This window comes from Trachurus japonicus, chromosome 24 (genome assembly GCF_045865225.1).
Source record: "Trachurus japonicus isolate A0001 chromosome 24, Traja_1.0".
Classification (NCBI taxonomy): Eukaryota; Metazoa; Chordata; class Actinopteri; order Carangiformes; family Carangidae; genus Trachurus; species Trachurus japonicus.
Window position 1 is genome coordinate 20,679,358 of NC_140930.1, and position 21,062 is coordinate 20,700,419.

Below are 21,062 nucleotides of genomic sequence, written 5' to 3' on the forward strand. Positions count from 1 at the left end.
GAACACGAACAACAACATGCACAGGGTGATTTCTATCAAGATGACAGGACATTACAGCTCTGACCAATCAATCAAACTTTATTTGTATAGGACTTCTCAGTTCAGGTTAGTGCAGCACAAATAGCTTCACTGATAAGCTAAATGGAAAGGTCAAATCAAGTCTGAAAATGGCCATGAGATTCCATAAAATTGATTCAAAAAGCTATGCTAAAACAAGAAAAAAACAGAATACATATAAAAAATAATAGTAACAGAATAAAATACACTTCACAACATAATCAAATAAAATAGAAAGGCAAAGAAGTCACACAAAAGCTGAGAAAGATCCTTTTGGTCTTGAAACGAGGTCAGCAACTCCCAGCAAATTTCTCTAATCATGAATTACATGATACTGCAGCTCACCTAACGGGACCATACTGATATTATTTAACACAATTATCAGATAAAGCGCTTTAAAAAATGAATATTACAGTTTGATTAGACGGCCATAAAGAGCCTACTTCTGCAGTTCTGCTCAGTGTTTCTTCCTGTTGTATAGGAGTTGTAAAGTGCTCATGGGGGAGTGCTCAGTCTCTTATATGACATTCCTGGACAATGTATCTTCCTCCTTCATGTGGACAAAACTTTTAGTGATGGCCCAGTGGACTGAGGAGTGAAGACCACTGTCCAAAGTGTTGTTGTATTCTGATGGTTTAAACTAGATCACCAGAATCATCACAAAAAATACACAATAGGTCAACTGTGATAACTGGATCAACTGTGCAGCAGGAATATTCCAATATATTCTAGTTTTGTTGTACCTAGTGGGCAGTGCAGACAAAGGTGGGATCAAAGAGTGCAGGAATCATGTGCTTTCTGTTTGATTTGGCCTTCAGACGTTGAAATTAGGTTTGTGTTTCATCACAACTTTAATCCACTGGCTGTAACAGGGCATTGTGGTAAATGAGCCCTGGGCTTAGGGCTTGTAAACCTCCAGCTCTGTGGCACCACTCTGAATCTCGAGGACCATACACTGGCTGAGACAGACCCACCGAGACCTCACATGATCGCTGTAGCACTAATACCACTTTCACGCACAACCACGGTGTTTGACGCAGGACGCTGAGTTGGTTTTTACCCCGTTTACTGTACACAATTTACACTGCATTGGGTTTGCCACTCTAGTCTCAGGCCAAAACACACACCTGCTACTTTAACACTAAATGAGACCAAGGCTGGTATTGTAAAGATGACTAATGATGATGACTGATGACCCATAACTTTTTTAGACAATTTTTTAATAGGAAAAGTAGAGACAGACGGTGAAATATCAGAAAGAGACATGTGGTAAAAGGGTTAGGTTTTTTTTTTTACTACCACTGTTGCTGGCATCTGCCACACTCCTCTCTGCCTGAATTCATGGTAGGGTCGTGGATGTGGATGCAAAAGTAGTAAGAGTTGAAAGGTAATAAAGGAAACTTGCATATTTCTGCTTGTCAATCAAATATAAGTGCTGGCAAAAGGGAAATAAATTAGGTTTTATTTATGTTCAATGCATATTAATCTGCATCTTCAGATTAGAAAAACCTGGGGAAAATATCAATTTTCGGGGGCAGTCGCTCACAAAGAAAACAATTGTGAGAAAGCAGGGCAGGGCATCTTCACTGTTTGGTTTCACAAGTATTCCAAGTATGGATATGGAAAGGATGTCATTTCTTCATTCATATCACACTTCTGGATATAAAATGCAAACATCTCAACTAAACACAATTTTACATGGATTTACAACCTGCAGGTATAGCAACATCACAAAAATAAAACTTGCTGGGAAAATGGCAAAACAGGCCATTAACCACACATCTGTAATCCAGTTTTAGGCACAGCCAGGGATCTGCATGACTTGTGGGGAAAAGATTGATATACAGAAAATCTTGTGACTCACTTTCATGCACCATTTCACAGGTTGTTCAGCTCATACTTCCAACAGGTTGTGGCAGGCAACTGATCATCAGTGAGGATTCAGAGGCTCAATAATACTTAAGGATTAAAATCGAATCAAAATGTTCCACTGCTCGGTGCTGTCAATGTGCTGTACAAAATATGTATGACACTACTGCAGTTAGACACAAAAGCTAAAATACGTTCAGGCCAGCACACTGCCACTAAGCCAACACTCACATAACAAGGGTTGTTATGACTGACTACTTGTCACATAGTACATCCACTACCTGAAGCACAAAGCTGCAACACTGACGATACCTTTACCAATTATCTACTGTTATACAACCGATAGCAGTAATAATCTGTAAATCCATCCGTTGTGCTCCAACCTTTTCCTTTTTCTAGTTTCTATGTCCTATATCTGAGAAGCACCTGATTGCAGCTACATTTTACTCAATGATGTGTGGAGAACCCTTTTTCAGCTAGTGTTGATAATCCATGTTAATTAGCACTGAAGCAGAACATCAGCTCAGCTGAAGCAGCTGTGATGATTAGGCCAAACTGCCCAGAATCATTGGTTAGAAAATCAGCCAAACACCAACAGTTTTGATGGGATTTCACAGCAAGAACCAGCCGAGGCTACGTCTCAAATCTCGCTGAACATCAGACTGGCAGGAGAACGAGGTTTCATGTGCAAGAAAAGCCCACAAGAAAAACAGCGCTGCCCTGGATCCCTCTGCTCCTGAGGACTGATTAATGACTTTTCTCATCCGGCTGGCAAGCAGTGGGTCGATAAATCCACTACAGGCCGCTCTGAGCAGGGCTCTGCCTGCCGCTGGTCAGACACAAACACTGCAGCTCTGTCTGCAGGGGGATGTGCACGCCAAGCCTTCTTCCCTCCAGAACGAACAAAGTGACGGCCACTGGCTCGGTGAGACATTACCCCGGCAGCTGCAACCATTTGGTGTTATTTACAGACGTATGCTGCTGATTCGGTTGTGTCTCGGCACCAAGGACGAGCTGAGTGCAGGATGCAGCAGAACTAATACAACAACGTTGCATCAGATGAGAAGCAGAGAGAAACACTGTGCATAGATGCATTCATCTTATACTGCAACAACAGCTGCAGCAAATGTGCTCATGCATATGCATCCAGAGATTTAATGTACGGCACATATGCTTCTATCAAGAGTGATGTTGCCATGTGTCACTTGTAAGATGATAAATTATTAACACATATCCTCTCAATGCATTAATAAAATCTGTACATGTACATTATTATGTTGTGATTTTTATGTACTTACACATGCTTCTACTGCTACTTTATACATAAAAATATGGAGTTTACTAGATTAAATTGGGTGATTTAGGCATTTAAAAAAAAAAGAGCTGATAGCATTATATTAGCTCTGATTCAGTCCCTAGCAACTATGTGTTTAAGCTCTTCGACCTCCACCCTCAACAAATACAACTCAAATATGTTCCTGTTTGCACAGTGATCAGGACGCTGGGGAAGAACGGCCAGCAAGGCCAGAAAACAGAAAAAAACAAAGGCCAATGGAGACTGATGCAGAAAAGATGAAGCACCAACCCGTAATTGTATGTTTCAATGTGTGAGGTGAAAGGACGTTCGGCTACTTCATTACTGTGTCATTTTAATCATTACTGAGAGAGTAGCTTATCTTCACATGGCGAACAAAAATGTATCTGAGCAAGGGCTCGTACTGTATCTGCCCACATGTGCCGTATCTGTGGCAGAGCGGAAAGAGAATATTTATGAGGTCAGGACATTCGAGTAAACAAAAGCCATTGTGACCAACAGGGAGAACAAGTCTTGTTTCATGAGAATAATGAAATTCATGAACAATGTCTCAATTCACAAAGGTCAAACTTAATGGAGTGAACAGATGTGAAGCTGTTGCAGGTGTGTTAATGGACTTCCTAATAATACTGTTTAAACTACAGAAGGATTTCTGGGTCCCTTGATGATAAGTAAAAGACCCATAAAATGAGGCTGCTACTTATCCTTTTCTCTTTTCTTTCACAGAACCAGTTATGATGAAATTATTCAAGAACGGTTCTTTCTACCTATTTGACGTCTTAAAAAGATTTGGTTTTGGGGAAAAATACCTTAAATGGATTCAATTATTATATACTGACCCAGTAGCAGAAATCGCGACTAATAATCAAATTTCAAAGCCTTTTAATCTTAGTAGATCTACACGCCAAGGCTGTCCTATGAGCCCTTTGTTATTTTTATTTGCTGTTGAACCCTTAGCCATGGCAATCCGTCAGTCATCTGACATTACGGGCATGACTATTGGTAGGACAGAACACCGTTTGTCTCTTTTTGCTGATGATATTGTTTTGTTTTTAACAAAGCTAGGAACTTCACTTAAGGCTCTTAACCATCTGCTGAAGATATTTGGACAGTTCTCTGGTTATAAAAACAATGATAAAAAAAGTGCTTTGCTACTATTGAACAAGGAAGAGAGAGAAGGTCCCCAGATCCACACTCAGTTTACTAATACTCCAGAAGGATTTACTTACCTAGGCATTAAAATATCACCTGTCATTGAAGACATAATACCAATCAATTATAACCCACTTGTCAAATCTATAGGAGAATCTCTAGAGAAATGGAATGTGATGCCCATCTCTATGATAGGACGTATAAATATCATTAAGATGTCTGTCCTGCCCAAGTTTTTGTATCTTTTTCAGGCGATTTCACTTCCCCTGCCTGTCTCTTTTTTCTCAACTCTTAAGAAAAACATTACCTGCTTTATTTGGAGCAACAAGCGCCCTAGACTACGTCTTTCTCTCCTTTATCTGCCCTATGAACGTGGCGGGCTTAAATTGCCTAATATGAAGCTATATTACTGGGCAGCCCAACTCCGAGCAGCCATATATTACTTTCATACAACAGAGGTTCCAGCTTGGGTAGAGATAGAAAATAATGCAATAGAACTTCCATTGTGTCAGTACCTTTACTCATCACAAGCTAAAATACTTGGAAAACGCACACAAAATCCTTTCCTCAAAAACACTCTGATAGTATGGCATGAAGCCCACACCTTTTTAAATGACATCCCCAAACTTTCTTGTTTCACACCTATATGGGGAAATGAAAACTTCACTCCTGGGAGGCGTGACATGGGATTTAGACAATGGATGGAGAGAGGATTAAGCAAAATAAAAGATCTTTATGAAGAAGGCATTTTAATGTCATTCTCACAATTAAAGAATAAATTTGACCTACCTGGGAAACATCATTTTAAGCACATGCAACTAAGAAGCTTCATATACTCCCAAATTAAAACTACCTCAGAACCCTCATTTTCTACTATTGAACGACTCATGGTAAACAATCTACAGGGCAGAGGTCAAATATCCATCTTTTATCGTTTGCTATTAGCAGGTTCTAAAGAAAACTCTCTCTCTTATCTATCTGCATGGAAAAATGATCTTCAATCAGACATTAGTGTAGAGGACTGGGAGAAGGCATGTCTTTTGGCTCAAACTCAAACTATAAACACAAGATGCAAACTCCTACAGTATAAATGGTTGCTTAGAACTTATATTACACCTGTTAAATTGCACCGCTTTGATCCCAATATTCCTGACTACTGCACCAAATGTATGGAAGAAGTTGGTACCCTGCTACATTGTATGTGGAGCTGTCAAAAACTGCAGATATTCTGGAACGAGGTTCTTGACTTAATTTCTAAACTCACAGAAGAGGTTGTTCCAGTTGAAGCTAAGATATGTTTGTTGCACATATATCCTGAGAATTTCCCAGTGACGGTGAAAAAACGTAAACTAATTAATTTCTGTCTGTTGCAAGCTAAACGTGTGATTGCCTTAAAATGGAAGGAGATTCAGGGACCTACCGTGGGCCAATGGATTACAGAGCTGTCATCTAATTTGGCACTGGAAAAACTGACGTACATGGCAAGAGGAAAAGTTGAGGACTTTAACAAGATGTGGTCGTCTTTCCTAACCTTCATGAATAATCTGAATGTGCAACCTAGAACTGGACAAGATCTGTTGCCACCACCTTTATGATCTTAAAATGGCTCAATAATGGTTCCATGGCTGGAGTATTAGTACTGTGAAGTAGAAATAGAGATGAAGAGATGGACTGAATTGTGGACCTATGTTGTTTTGAATAAATGTTTCTGTGCATAATTGCATATTGATGTTCACAGGAATGTATACAGGCTAAATATGGAATGCACATTTTGATACTGTTATCAAAACTTTTATTTACCGTAGATCTTATTGTGGGTGGGAGGAGGGTGGGTTAGAAGGGTTTTTGTTTCTGTTTTTATGTGTTATATTGTTGTTGTTATGTGTATGAACGTTTGTTCATTAAAATGGAAAATCAATAAAGAAATTGTGAAAAAAAAAAAAAAGAACGGTTCTTTCTGAAATCTGATTCTATTGTTTTGGGGCTATTGCTGCAGGTAATGGAGAGCCAATGTGGCTAAGGTAAGCTGTTGGTGTTGACATTTGTTTTGCTATCAAATGACATCATGAGCCTGAATTGTTTACTGTTAATATTTAGGCAAAGCTTAAGTTAACCACTAAACCAGCACCTGTTTCCTGGTGACAGTAGGTACATTGTAAATAGACCATATTTCAACTTGTAGAGAGCAGTGCTATTGGGGTCATTCATTTTAGTTTACCATAACCAGCATGACAGAAGCCGGTGATACAAAGGCTAACCTTGGTAAGATGTTGATATTTTGTCTCTTTGAGAAACACACACTGGGCCGTAAAGTATACCCCCGCCCGTAAAGCCGGGATTCCACCGAATCAACAGTCTTTTTTTTTTTACCGCAACAGGTTCACGTCATGATAACTTCTGTATTTTGACTATTCGAACTTCCACAGTCCATAGTTCTCTTTGTTTGATATTTCAAGAGACTTTTGGTTAAGTAACCATGGACAGCTCCTAGACAGGATCGTTCTGCGCAGGGCCCCCCCGGCCCCCCGCACGTTTACATTACGGCCGGTCAAGTGCCACATCATGTTTTCCTGTGTTTTTATCTTTGCTGTTCCTTTGTAACATGTACAGTATACTTTCTATTTTTATTCGCGTATTGCTATTTATTGTATTATGGTTTTTATGTACGCTGTGAAGCACGCTGTGTATTCGTACTGGGAAGGGCGCTATATAAATAAAGTACTTATTTACATACTTACATACGGAGTAGAACACACAGACTCTGCTTAAAGGAACATGAGTGGTCAGACAGGTGTAAAGCAACGTCCTCAGGGTTAACCAAACCAAAGTGTTTGAAAAGGAAACAAGACAAAAGTATCAGTCCAACTGATGTACACATCCCTCACAGATTAAGAGGGACCCTTAGCAAACCACATAAACCCTTCAAGGCAAAAAACTTTTGTGCCGCACGGAGAGGCAGCCTCTCGGGAATTACGTCAAACGCAACAAAATACCGGAGTTTTCTGTGCAAAGCGCCAGTCAATTTAAGCACATGAAAAACAATCAAAACCGGACGTTTTCATGAAATATAAAAAACCCGGACGCCCTGGACAGGACTTGAAGAGGAACGGGTCACCCGATGCATGCAGCAACTACGTAATGTTACAGCTGATCACCGGCAGTATTATCAGATCTTGATCACGTGATTAACCTCTGGGTACCGAAACTTGGCACCGAAAGACGAGGCATGTTTTGATACTCGGTACTACCGAAGCGTTTCGGTCGGTGCCACAAAAGAACCGAAGTTCGGTACCCAGCCCTAAATGTGTGATCTGTGATGACACACTAACCTCGGCACTGTCTTTTTTTGTTTTCTTTTAACCCTAAGGGGTCTGAACCTGTTTTGGCCATTTTTAAAATACCTTTTTATACGCCACATTTCCAGCACACTTGACCTATATTACCTGACCTTTTTTTAACATTTTTTTTTAATTTTACTTTTTTACTTTAATCTACTTTCTTAACATATTGGGCCTAAAAATACACAAAAAACATTAAATCTGAATTGAGCTGATTCTACCACTATTTCTGTTTTGTAAAAGGACGAAAAAAAGACGAATATATCAAAAGAAATGCAATGCCTGTCCATCCTGTAGGAGCCATTTGCGCTTTTATTTTGTTATTTAAATGTTGGCGGGTTTTATTGTGACAACTTCCGTTGACACCAAGTGCATGATGCACTACGGGTCACGGTGGGTTATTTAAGCCAGGACAATCAGCCTACCAGGTGTGCTGGTCGAAGGCATACAGTTTTGAACGTGTCTTTGTGTGGTTTTGTGTCCTACCGCGCCAATGTGTGTTTTATAGCACTGGAACCTCGCCTTGGACACTCTTTGTTTGTAACTAACTTGCACGCGTCCAAACACTGGAGACCAGCAACCGTGCCCCTCTTATAGGGAAAAGAAGGGCACGTACACATCCCATCCCACTTTTATGCTCAGATAAATATCTTAGTTTGTACTATCAAATTAAAACTATCATATCTCCAGTTTTATCCATCTATCAAGGTCAAACAAAAAAACTGGAAGAGAGTTTTAAATCTGCACTTTTGAGGGAACTTGAGTAGCGCTCCAGATGACCTGTTTTTTTTTTTTTTTGTTACAGCACTTTGAAAACGTCTCATGATCTGATCATAGAAGCTGGGGGGTTAACCGGAGAGTGACAGGAAGGTTTGGATAGACAGAGCCATGACAACAGAGCCAGTAGCCACAGCAGAAAGACTCAGACTAAATGACAGGCGCACTACCAGATGAAAGACTATATCAGACACTGAGCTGTGAGTTAATACTGTCTGATATTTCTCCAGTCAGAAAATTAATGAAATGTTATTCTGATCCTTAAAGACCGGGTAAACCAAATTCAGTAATTTTCTTCTTATCATATTAATTAGGCCTTAAATGTGTCCCTCAAAACATGTAAAAAGTATTTTTGCCATTCATCATTTCCTTGAGGAGCTAGGCCTCAGAGACTGTTCTGTGTGCAGGTTTTGAATGGGCGGGCTTAAGTCGAAGGCCGCTTTACGTAAAGCGGCCATACTCACATAAACCCGCCCCCTGCTCCGCTCTACATATAAATACATTCAGCCAACTGACTTCCGAGGTTTTCCGTCCCACTTGCACTTCAGTCTAGCTGAAACACGTGTTAACAGCCAGCTAACTACACGTAGTTGATGTTCACACACAGGGGAGACCACTACTGTCTTGTTCCATAAGGAGTTAGTTTACAGTGCTAACGTTAACGTATTCACACCGTGATAAACAGCAGTCACCGCGGGGAGAGAGGCTGACTCCTCCGGTCTCACACACCGAGGATCCCTCACGTTACACACACACATACAACAGCAGCAGCAGCAGCTACAACACCGTCTTTTGACCAGAGTCTCCCTCATTAACACACTGTCCGACCAAACAGCCTCCTCTCATCCACAAACACGGGAGACCAGACCAGCCATACTGTACAATCACGGACGGAAAACACCGTAAAAAGAAAAGAAAGAAAAAAAAACTCCGCCGTGGTCTCAGTCCACCACACGTCCGAGCGGACACACAGCTGATCAAACCATTTCTTACCTTCACTCTGGTGTCTAAAACAGGCAGCAGCAGCATCATCCAGCACCAACAGTTTATTAATCCACCGATCGATATTATTCCCGTTTTGATCGTTACTCGCGGTCTGCCCGTTTCCTCCGTTTGCATTATGTGAAAGAAAAAACAAAGTTTTTAGCCGCGGTAGCAGCCGTAGCCTCCTGGCTCCACTGTGTTGTTTCCCCCGGTCTGTTTCTGATCCCGGCTCCACCGTGTTGTTTCCCCCCGGTCTCCTCCCACCGGGACACGGCTGCTGATCAGCTCTGACGCCGTGTGTCACGGGCGCCGGGCGGTCTGGACCGGGTCTGGACTCGGTACCAGGTCCAGAGATAATTCACTGTCTCTGCTAATGCTTCTCCTGTCAGGACACTTGAAGCTAAAGCTAAGCTAACGTTAGCTAAAAACTTTATTTTTTTCACACAATGCAAATGGTTGAAGCACGCTGACCGGTAACGAGATGTAAACAGAGCAGCATGGTGGATTATAACCTGTTGCAGCTGGATGACTGCTGCTGCTGTGACTGTTTTAGACACCAAGAGTGAAGGTAAGAAATATTTCCTGAAGGTTTATCAGCTGTGTCAGTGCTGAGGACTGGGGTGTGTGGTGGAGTGTGTTTGAGGTCACTTTCAAAGACGTGTAGCCTACATGTGTAGGTCTTGAATCAGAGACGTTCAGTGAAGTCCAGCTCTCCTGCCATGGGGCGTGGTTTCTTTGCCTGCAGCATGACCATATCGCGACATGCCCCCACCGTCCGAAGCAGAGAAAATTGCTCATTTATTGACAACTTTGATGCATTATTTTATATACTTAACGACTTTTTTAGTCCTCCAAATTTGACAGAGTGGTTAATAATATGTTTTCCTGTGGTATTATAAACTTAAAACACATATTTATTCTTGGTTTACCCGGTCTTTAAAGCAGAAGTAAGTGATATATTTGTGTTAATATAAGTCTTAAATAATCTTCCGACAGCAATCACTTACATAGAGTGTTTGGACCGAAACACGGGTCTGTCAGTCACTTATCGTATCCTACAGTTTTTATCCAATGAGGAGAGAGAACGGCATGCAGGGCTGTGTGTGCAGCCAAGGGACGCCGTGAATGTGGCGACGTAGGGACGAGAACTGTTATGGTGCGTTCAAGGAAACTCATAGACTCGTGTTTTTCCGTCCTGTGAAGTTGTATCAGTTTGATCTGGTAGGAGTTCACGGGTCGGAAGTTACGAGTGGCCGTTATAGTGACTTTCACAGGTAAAACAGGTCGGAAAAACACGAGTGGGTTGCCTGGAACGCTACAAAGTCGTAAGTTGTGACTTGAAGCTGTAATTTACGATTTCAAAAGCCTGCCTCGAACGCAGCATTAGCGAAAACGACCGGATCGCTTACTTCTGCTTTAAGTGTAAATACATGCACCAACAGTCAAAATGGATATAGGCCAAACATAATGTTTTGGAGATTATCTTGAGTTGGAATCTCAACTGTTGTGTTTTTCTTGTCGATTTATAGCTGAATCTGTCAAACACAAGGTCTTTGCCAGGCAGGTTGAAGTCATCTCGCCAGGCTGTCATCAAGAGCTGACAGCCTGGAAATTATTTGATTGTTTTGATTATAAAATGACTATAAAATATTTAGTCCACAACAACTTTGCCAAGAGTCAAGTTAATGTCTATAAATTGCTAGACCGGCTGCTCATAAATCACAGCTCCATCTACAGTAATACATGACAGAGTAAAGCACTAGATCTTCACCATTAAAAGGTTTTAAAACATGTTTGATCTAATGTCTGACTGAACACTGGTTGTTTTTTGGATTTGTTTGGATTAGCTATTGATTACAAATGTTTTGTTAATCATTTGTCCAAGCTAATAGGGGAATACCAACATGAACATGGAAAAAAACTGCAAGACCAAAAACACAATGCAGCCAAACCAACCTCTCTCCACCCTTCCCGCCTCAGCTTGGCCGCATGTGGCATGCCATTTGCTGAGCTGCACAGTTTGCGAAACGAAGTGAGGTGGTGGTTTGGAAGACACAAAGACTCCTTTGTTCTACTGGGTATGCCGAGAAGTTTTTATTTTTTCTTCAGTGAGACCAGCTTCTGGTGAATGTAATGTTCAGGAGACAAGTAAAGTGAAGCCTGCTCTGCTCAGACCTACGTATAGTCCATGATTTCGATTCATGGAGTTGTGTGTTTGGCCAAGTTTTGGGGACATTTACTGTCAAGCCCATGACCACATCCACATTCCCCTAGTACGCTTTTAGACCTCTGTTATCACCTACTACTTTATCAATGTCACCATTTGTCATGTGAGGAAGTTATGTGGGGAAAAAAAGGTAAAATCTTTTAAAGGGACAACGAGGAGTTTTGGAAAAGCGAAGCGTTTTCACACTACATTTATGAGCCTCTGCGCGCACCGTAAAATTATTTGACCGGCGCAAGACGGACTCATGTTTTCATTCATCAATAATTAAAATCAGAGGTTCAAAGAGGTTCACATACCGCCGTAGTTCCGACCATAAATGGCAATTCGGCTGCGTTATTCTCATGACTCGCCACGAAGGAAACGCTGGTCGGCTCGACCAGCATTTCCGCCACCACTAATAATAACAAAATAACGATAGAGACAGAACGATATATTTATCGAAAATGGGCCCATTAACAAGTGTGGGTAGCGGAGATTCATCCACATTAACGTGAGACTTTTTTTATAACCGAATAGAAACTCCTCGTTGTCCCTTTAACTTTTTTTTTTTTATAACCACTACCAATGTGTAATGTCTTGGATTATAGCTAAAAACTTCCACATCATCCACACCACACCCTTGAACTTTGACCATCAAAATCTAATTAGTTCATCAGTCCCAGTGAATGTTTCTGTTAAATTTTAAGAATAAGAATTACTTTATTAATCCCCAAAGGGAAATTAATTTGTCTGTCATCCCATCTACCATTTCCAGAAGAATTAAAAAGCCTGATGGCTGAGCTACAAAGGATCTTCTACAGCTCTACGCCCTGCAGCCAAGAGAGAGGAGCCGTCCACCACTGCCATTGTTTTGGTCCATTAAGGTGTTATGAAGTGGATGATCTGACTCCGAGCTGTTCAGAATGACCCCTAACATCTTCAGTGTGCATCTGACCACCACCTCCCTCAGTGTGTCCAACCTGTCTCCAATCACAAAGCCAGCTTTTAACTCATTTATCCAGTCTCTTTGCGTCCTTGTGTCTAATACTGCCTCCCCAGCAAACTGCAGCATAGAACAGCGCACTTGCCACCACAGACTGATAAAACATCTGCAGCATCTTACTGCAGATGTGCAGATAATATCTGAGCTTCCTTCAGAAAAAGAGGCAGAAGAGGTTAAATCTGGAAACAGGATGGCTGCAGCTCTGGCTGTGGCCCAACATGGAAGCATTAAAATGTATCAATATCCTAATAGTTTTAACTGCAGTAGTGTTTTGGTATCTCCAGACTAATAGTTCAGGAATGGATCAAAGCCGGTCCGGTGTAGCGACTGACCTTAATAACCTGATTAAGTATTGGCTAAACTTCAACAATCCACATTAAACACAGTTCACTCCTCTACTCTGACATCCATGAACCCTGTCCTTATACTGAGAACCTGAGTGCTCCTATCACTCAGCGACTATCAACTAAATCAATGGCAGATTTCGGTCTTCTGCAATCAGGCCTTTAACATCCTTGATATTCTCTGATAGCACAGATACAGATATAGAAGACTTTATTAATTCAGTTCCTAGAGTCCACCTTGGCCATACACATACAGTCATTCACACAACCTAACAAACGTAATGGAGGTAGCATGATGAGACATAGGAGATAAATAAAACTAAAAGAAGGCAATTTGCCAATAAAGTGCAATGAACAATGCAGACAGCAGAATAAATAACAATGATAAAGAATAAAAAAGATCATACAGTCAGCTCTGCTTTTAACAGCATGACCACTGAGGGAACAAATGACCTGGCCTACCGGTTGGTCTTTCTGGGAGGCAGCGCGTAGTGTCGGCCTGGTGGCATTAGTGCACATTCATTACTAAGAACATGGCCGTGGTTCAGCATACTTTCAGCTCTTTGGAGGACACATTTCTCCCAAAGAGAGTTCAGGTCGCACATCTTTATTCCAATAATACTGGAACACACTTTTACAACATTATTCAAACAATGTGAATTCATTTACATTTCATTCCCTTTTGCCTACAAATAAGTTCCCTACAGAGCTGGAACATGACACTACTGTTCAAGTAAGGGTTATTTGTAAAGATTCATCATTTATTAGGTGACAAAAGCAAAATTCCCCCATGATGCTTCTGCCTGCTTTTCCCAGGAGAGACTGTCATGGTGTGGTTTGATAATTCTGGATAAAAAACATCTTGTCTTATTTCTAGTTTCCGTGCAGGGTGGATTAAAAACAAACAAACAAAAAACAAGCAAACGATGGAGGAACTTTACAAAGTAACAATTGTTCTATCAAACCCAAAAAGACAAAGTAAATCAACCATGCTGCTTTAACCACCGAGCATCGCGTGCTTATGCGAGTATTATGACACTGAGAATTTACAGCCCTGTTCCTAAGCTGAATGAATGACAATACATCTACCTAGTGCACACACACACATACACACACATGTGAGATCTGTCAGGTAATGACTTAGTGTCAAATAACACAATACTGCAACAACAAGTTGAGTCTCCACAGCCGTGACTCACACCCTCCGTCCTGTTTGGCAGAGAAGCTGCTGCTCAGAACCAGACGGAGAAGTCGGTGAGCAGGCAACCTGACACCGGCCTGAACGCAGAGGTTGAGAGGGAACCGAAAACTTTACCCTGAACCAAGCAAATGGCTTTCACCTGATTCATTCATCCGGCAACCTTTGTCATTCAAGTTGAATTCACTAAAACAGAGCCTAAAATAACAAGAATCACCACCTCATGGTTTCCAGTCTCGTTGAGCAAAGTACTTTACAAGAGATATACTCAGCACAAAACTTGAATAAATATTCGAACAAAATGGGAGAATATAAAAGGAGAGAGAGGAGAAAGGAGAGAGCATAAACAGTTAACAAATAATAAAAGATAAAGTATGAGGAGCAGAGGATGGTAGAGAGTTATCATGAAGCTGAATCATATGCGATGGCAAAGAGATGGGTTTTAGCCGGGTTTTGAATATATCAATGAAAGTTGATGATCTAACTGTTTGTGGCAAACTATTCCATAATGTCAGACCAGCACCATCTGTCACCTCTTTACTTTGTAAGTGGAATGAAATTATTGTCGGTGGATCTGAGGTGAAATAGGGAGTTAGCAATTCTGAAATGTAACCTGGTGCTAGTCCATGCATCTTAAAATCAATCCTATACTTTCCAGGTAAGCAGTGAAGAGAGGCCAGTACAGGGGAGATGTGATCTCTTCTTTTGGTTCCAGAGTCTTGATGCTGCATTCTGGACATTATGCTGCTAACAAACAAAGTTTATAAAATGTCATCGTTTCATACTTTTATCTTGTTCGATATTTTGGCGAGACTGTGTCATAATCACTGTGCTTATTGTTGGGTTATGTCAGAGTGAGCTTTGAATTTGACTTCTAACCATCGAGAGCTAACCGGCTCATCATTGAGTTCAAGTGAGCAAGAACATGACACGTTCAAGTTTGCAAGTCAGCGATCAAACATTGTTAAACAGTGTGAGATCACAGGATCACACTGTGAGCGAAATAAGGAGAGAATGGTTTGACATGGCAAAGAACATATTATTCCAGAGAAGTGGTCCATGAGTGGTGTTTGGTTCATAGTTGAATACAGACCAACATCGGGGGTCTTATCGGACATCAAAGCAGTAAAGATCAGTGTTACATGGCTCAGTACATGAGCGGGGCCTAGAAGGGAATTGGTAAGGACAGCTGAGGTGCAAAGCACCAGGCGCTGATAGACAGAGCAGTCACTCAGGACTGTAAGGCCTCTGTGCACCGCCTGCTCTGACTACAAGAAGCTGACGACTCGATGCCTCACACATGGATCGTGGTATAGCTGAAACTCTACAACTCCAACAGGAACCTGAGCCTTCATCAGGAACTCAGTGGTGCTGTGGAAAACAACTCTACAAGCCAACAACAACAACAGGCAGGACCCCAGGTGCAGACTGGGTAAAGATGCCCCTGAGACCATCCAGCACATAACGACAGGGAGTTAGATGCTATAGCAGGCAGGGCAAACACCATAACCAAGTGGCTGCCGGCGTATAGAATACAGGAACATCTGTGCCGAGTACGGGTTGGAACTAGAAGTGCCGAGGTCCGAATGGGACACAATCTGAAGGTGGTCGAGAATGACCGAGGTCAAGATCCTGTGGGACTTTCAGAGACAGGACTGACAAAGTGGTGATGGTGAACCAACCAGAGGTGGACAAACAGCAGAGGAAGACTGGGGTGATAGATGTACAGTATCCCTATGGACAGCTGCCTACATCAGGAGGAAGGAGCACCAGGAACTTGAGAAATACCAAAGGGCTGAGAGAAGAAACAGAGAGGAGGGAATACTCAAACTGGGAGAATGGCTCCTGCAGAGTCCAAGAACAACATACAGTGCGTTTACATTCAAAGCCAAGTCATGCTACGCTCGTAGCTCGTTGAGCGTTTCGTCGCTGGAGCGTTTCTATGCTACACTTTGTCAGATTAGGGCATATTCATGGAAAAGAAAATCAGTTTCCAATCGTATTGTCTGGGTATTTTAGTTGGATCTGGATAAATCTAATCTTAATCAGACGGCCGCGTTTACATGCACTTTAGTTGTTCATTTATAGACTCATTAAGTCCATAATTGGTATTTCAACTGTCATGTAAACATACTTATACAAGCTCTCTGTCCAACACTCTGTCTCTATATATCTAAATCATTTTGTTGAGAATTAAGTTGTTTCAACTTTTATACCGTCATCTGAACAGGACAAGGTGCGTCATCTCCTTCATTCACTGCCTTCTTCTGGTGATCAGCTGTCCCTACCACATTATGTGAACATACCCAAAATATCTGTTGAGGAAAAGTGTTCCCAGGCCTGCAGCTTATCTTAGATCATGTTTACACATGAAAGGCTGTGCAACATTACAACAAACAATTCAATATACTTAAAAACTGGTCTGACAGCTTGGTCTGCATGCAATGACAATTATGTTGTTAAATCAACAACGTGAACTGTTAGCGCTCTAACTCTCTTCATCATTCTGCCTTCAGTCTTGACTTGTTTATACAGTAGTAAAAAATAATACTGATAGGAAATATTATTTGCACTGATGAACACACACTTGGCCAAGTTTTGTTCCAGTCCAACCAACCGGGGCACCAGTTGCACTCCTTTTAAAACAGTGTCCTATATTGCCTATCTGATCTAATGTATTCAAATGTTTTCATTTATTTAAATGTGTTGCTGTGAATGCAAAAAAGCCAGACTTAAATCAAACCTACTGTTGTTCATTATGGCCTCAGTGTGAGGCAGCTTCAGGAAATGTCACGAAAGGATTAAAACAACCCCAACAAAAGCCTATAACAAGGCAGCTCATTCTTCAGCTTTGCTCTACATCTGGGAAACAATCTGCCACAGCTTATTACTCACATAAGGAAGATAATGTATAATACTTGTTTAATTCCAATGTGTTTTGTTGTATGGTGTTAAAGTCTAACCACCTCAACTCTCAAACCAAGTTTTGCTTTTTTGTATCTAAAGGTCCTTTGCATAGTCAGCTGTCAGGTGGATTAAGATTTTTTTCTTTTTTCTTTTCTATGCCATTTCCTAGCCGCTGAAAGGTGAAAGGTGAGGCGAAAGTTAGAGGCGAAAGAATGAATATCTATCTGGTTTTGTCTCAGCTCAGCCTCTCTGCCACTCACTGAGCAGTCTAGATCCAAGGCCGATCCTATTCCTTCACGGGACACAGTCTACTGAGGGTGAACCAAAAATGAGACTGGTCTGGCCTGCTGAGGATTTTCACTGTCCAACTAGCACCCTTGACCACATGTAACTTTTTTCAGACGGATTTAAGGCTCTTGGTTTTGACAGTTGTAAATTGTAGCTGTTCAACTGAGCTTCCATTTAAGGCTTAGGGTTAGCAGTGCAAACCTCAGGCTCTGTGTCAGTGTTGTTTACTTTCAATCAATAAAACTTTATTTAGAGCACTTTTCATACCAAAAAGCAGCCAAAAGTGCTTTAAATGGTAAATGGTCTGTATTTATATAGCGCTTTACTATACCTGAACGATACCCAAAGCGCTTTACAGTATATCGCATTCACCCATTCACACACACATTCACACACTGATGGCGGAAGCTGCCATGCAAGGCGCGAACCACGACCCATCAGGAGCAAGGTGGGTCGGTGTCTTGCCCAAGGACACTACGGGACAGCAACCGGGACAGAACGGGATTCGAACTGCCAACCCTCTGATCATTGGACGACCCGCTCTACCACCTGAGCCACTGCCGCTCAAATAATGATAACAATGATAAAATAATAAACAAAAACTATTAAGGCACAGGCCCCTGTGACCTTTGCTTTATCTATTTACATTAAAATGCTTCACACGTGTGCATGACCACAGATGTACTGCATGTATTGATCTGATTGCCAGCGAGCAGAAGAAGACCAACCCAGAACTGAATGTTCTTCACTTCACTGAGAAGCGACGCCGGTTCTATTGAGGAAGTACTTTGAGGTGGTGGTGACAGCTGTAACCACAACACGCTGGCTGATGTATGATCAGCTTCAGGTTAGTGCTTGTCACTTTGCTGTGTCTCCGGCCTTAGCCCTCTTTCATCGAGACTGGCTCTGTGTAGCCTCACCCATTCACCACAGATATTACATTTAGTACTGACATGACTGCCAGACACTGGTTCTGCTCTGTACAGTGAGAAGTTACATCATTTGCAGTTCACGTGGGGCTGGAACAGTCAAAGTCACTGGTTTGCTGCTTTATGATCATTCCGCTGTCAAACATTCAATAAACTCTTAAACGTGTTTTAATGTCATTGTATGTCTTCAAAAATAATAACATCTCTCTGTGGATAATTTCACCACACCCCACTAAATTATCAAAAACAAGCCGCGGGCAACTTGCGGCTCGTTGCTGGGAGAAAGAGGAACTGTGACTAGGCAACATCGTGTCGGCTGTTGAATGTGGATGCAAATGTTAATGTGCCGAAAATGTAGTATACAAAAGGTTTGCTCATTACAGGGGAGTGTTTGTACAGTGTCGCTGGCAGTGTTTGCACCATATGGCTCATACCCTCTCTCTCCAGGTGAACATGTTATAGTGGAAACCAGAGCCTCTTACATAACAGCCCAGCAGCCTGTCAAAGGGGGCCACATTCTTTCTCTATCTGCAGCCTCTGAGAGGAACGGCTGAGTGGCACGCTGACTGGCCCTCAGGCAGCACCACCCCCATCACAAATACTACACACTCAAAGCTGAGTGCTAGTTGGAAACCACATGAGAGGCCAAGTCCATCCAACAACTCATATAGATGGTTAAAATAAATAAATTGACTTTGGATTATGGAGTGGTTTGCTGCTTTATATCTTGATTTGATTATCATTCTCCTTGAATGTAACTGACTTGGTAACACAATATGCAGTATACATACACATACGTAAACAGGACAGGGAAGTTACAGGAGGAGACACAAAGCCAAATATGGCTCCTGGTTCACGACAGGAAGACATATCCAGTGTTTAACTGAAAAGGACAACTAGTCCTCCAACCTGAACGACCGTCGACCCACTGGAGTGTCTCCAGAAATAGTGCTCCTGAGGCAGCATGCCGGTACCGGACCGTGGTTGTCATGGTTACAATAATATTTTCTGTTCTGCATCACAGATGGATTTTTAAAATCTAGAGTGCTGTTGAGGTCTGAAGTGAGGGAACATTTGTGTGTAAAGGGAAGGTGAACTGGACCAGCACTGGAAGCTGAACAGGTGTCACCTGCTGATTCAGTCTGGTGCAACAACAATAATAAAAGCAACTGGACATAACAATACAAACATTGCATCATTCAAGAGTAGCATGACATCATTGGTTCTACTCCAAACCGAGACTACACTGTAATCATTCCCCCACTCTCTCTCCCTGCTTTGCTGTCTCTCTCCACTGTCCTATAAAATAAAGGCATACGATGTCTGGAAAAAATAATTTAAAAAAGAAAACATTTTTTTTTGTTTTAAACTTGCACTTTCCAAGTCCATTTTTAAGTTTTTCTTTGGCCTGGTAAAAGCCAATTCAACATACTCCAATGCCTTCTTCAGTACAGGGTGGGGCTGTGGTTCTGTGTTATTGTGTTGTAGTACTTCACATGGAACTGTTAAACCTGTCATACTACGGTATGTGTCCTCTGTTTCCATGCCACTCCCTTGGTATGTTCTTTTGTTTGCACTGCATTGGTTTCTGTGTGTCGTGTTTTACATTGACAGCCAGTCATGTAACTATGATACCATCAGGTTAGAGTCCCAGCACAAAGCAGTGATTAGCAGGTAGCAAGTTGCATGTCTGAAAAATAAATCCAGATAAATCCAAAGTTGTGTCTAAATCCTGATAAAACAGATTTCAAACCGGAATGCCCTAATGAGATCAATTCAATCCTCTTTTTTTTTTACTTTGTTTTAAGAAAATTTCATTGAAACAAAATGTCAGAGGAAAAGTTAATTGTTCTTATTATGTGTATCAGTTAATTGCAAAGGTAGCATTTGCATTAAAAACGGCATTTATGTGAAGATGATTTATAAAACAAGATACAACATGTAAAGTAGTGTTGGATGCATTTTTCATTTGCAGTTGTGACACAAAGCTAAGCTAGGCTAATCACTCCAGCCCTGGCTAATGACTGAACTGGGTCAAAGCATTAAGAACGGCATTAAAAGTGACTAAACTTGAAAATTAAAGAGATTATGGCATTTCACAAAACAGATTTACTACTCTCTCTCCCCAATTAATCTCTTTAAGGGATCTAAAAGCACCATATTTCACAACTTGTTGACGCGTGCCATTAAAGTAAAAAGAGTGATCTGAGGACGCACAAAAAAAATAATGTCACTTACGGCTATTTCCCTGCAGGCAGACATCGATATTCCAGTGCCTTCTATTTGTTTCAGTGCATACTCCTTCTCATCTTTCCTGTGGAGATAAAAGAAAATAGGGGCAACTTTACAAAACAAACAAAACAAAACATAGTTTTTTTGCATTGATTTTCAACATCAACCTCGAGGATACCTGCTTCGGTATTTAGAGTTCTGGTAATGAAAGTCGGTGGTGTTTTGGCAGAGACAATAATGCCATTGAAGACACTGTGGGACATAAGAGCCGTTGGTTTCCCTGCAGGAGTCTGGCGCTTTCCTCATGGCAAGTTAGTCATTTGCCCTTGTGAATCACATTTGTGCATGAAAATCAGCTAATAAGTGATATGTGACACTGTAGGGATGAGCACGTTCAGCAGATGAATATTGATTATTTGACATAAGCAGTGTTCCAGTGTATAAAAAACCAGCCCGAGCTCAG

The 21,062-nt window shown here is 41.4% G+C and overlaps 1 protein-coding gene across 1 annotated transcript in view; it reads right to left on the minus strand.

Moving 5' to 3' along the window:
- cdk19 (cyclin dependent kinase 19) overlaps nucleotides 1-21,062 on the minus strand; it is a 62,006-nt gene that overhangs the window by 37,925 nt on the left and 3,019 nt on the right. The window contains exon 2 of the mRNA XM_085771110.1: nucleotides 20,606-20,681. Coding sequence (XP_085627236.1) covers nucleotides 20,606-20,681 — 76 coding nt within the window. The remainder of the gene's footprint in view (nucleotides 1-20,605; nucleotides 20,682-21,062) is intronic.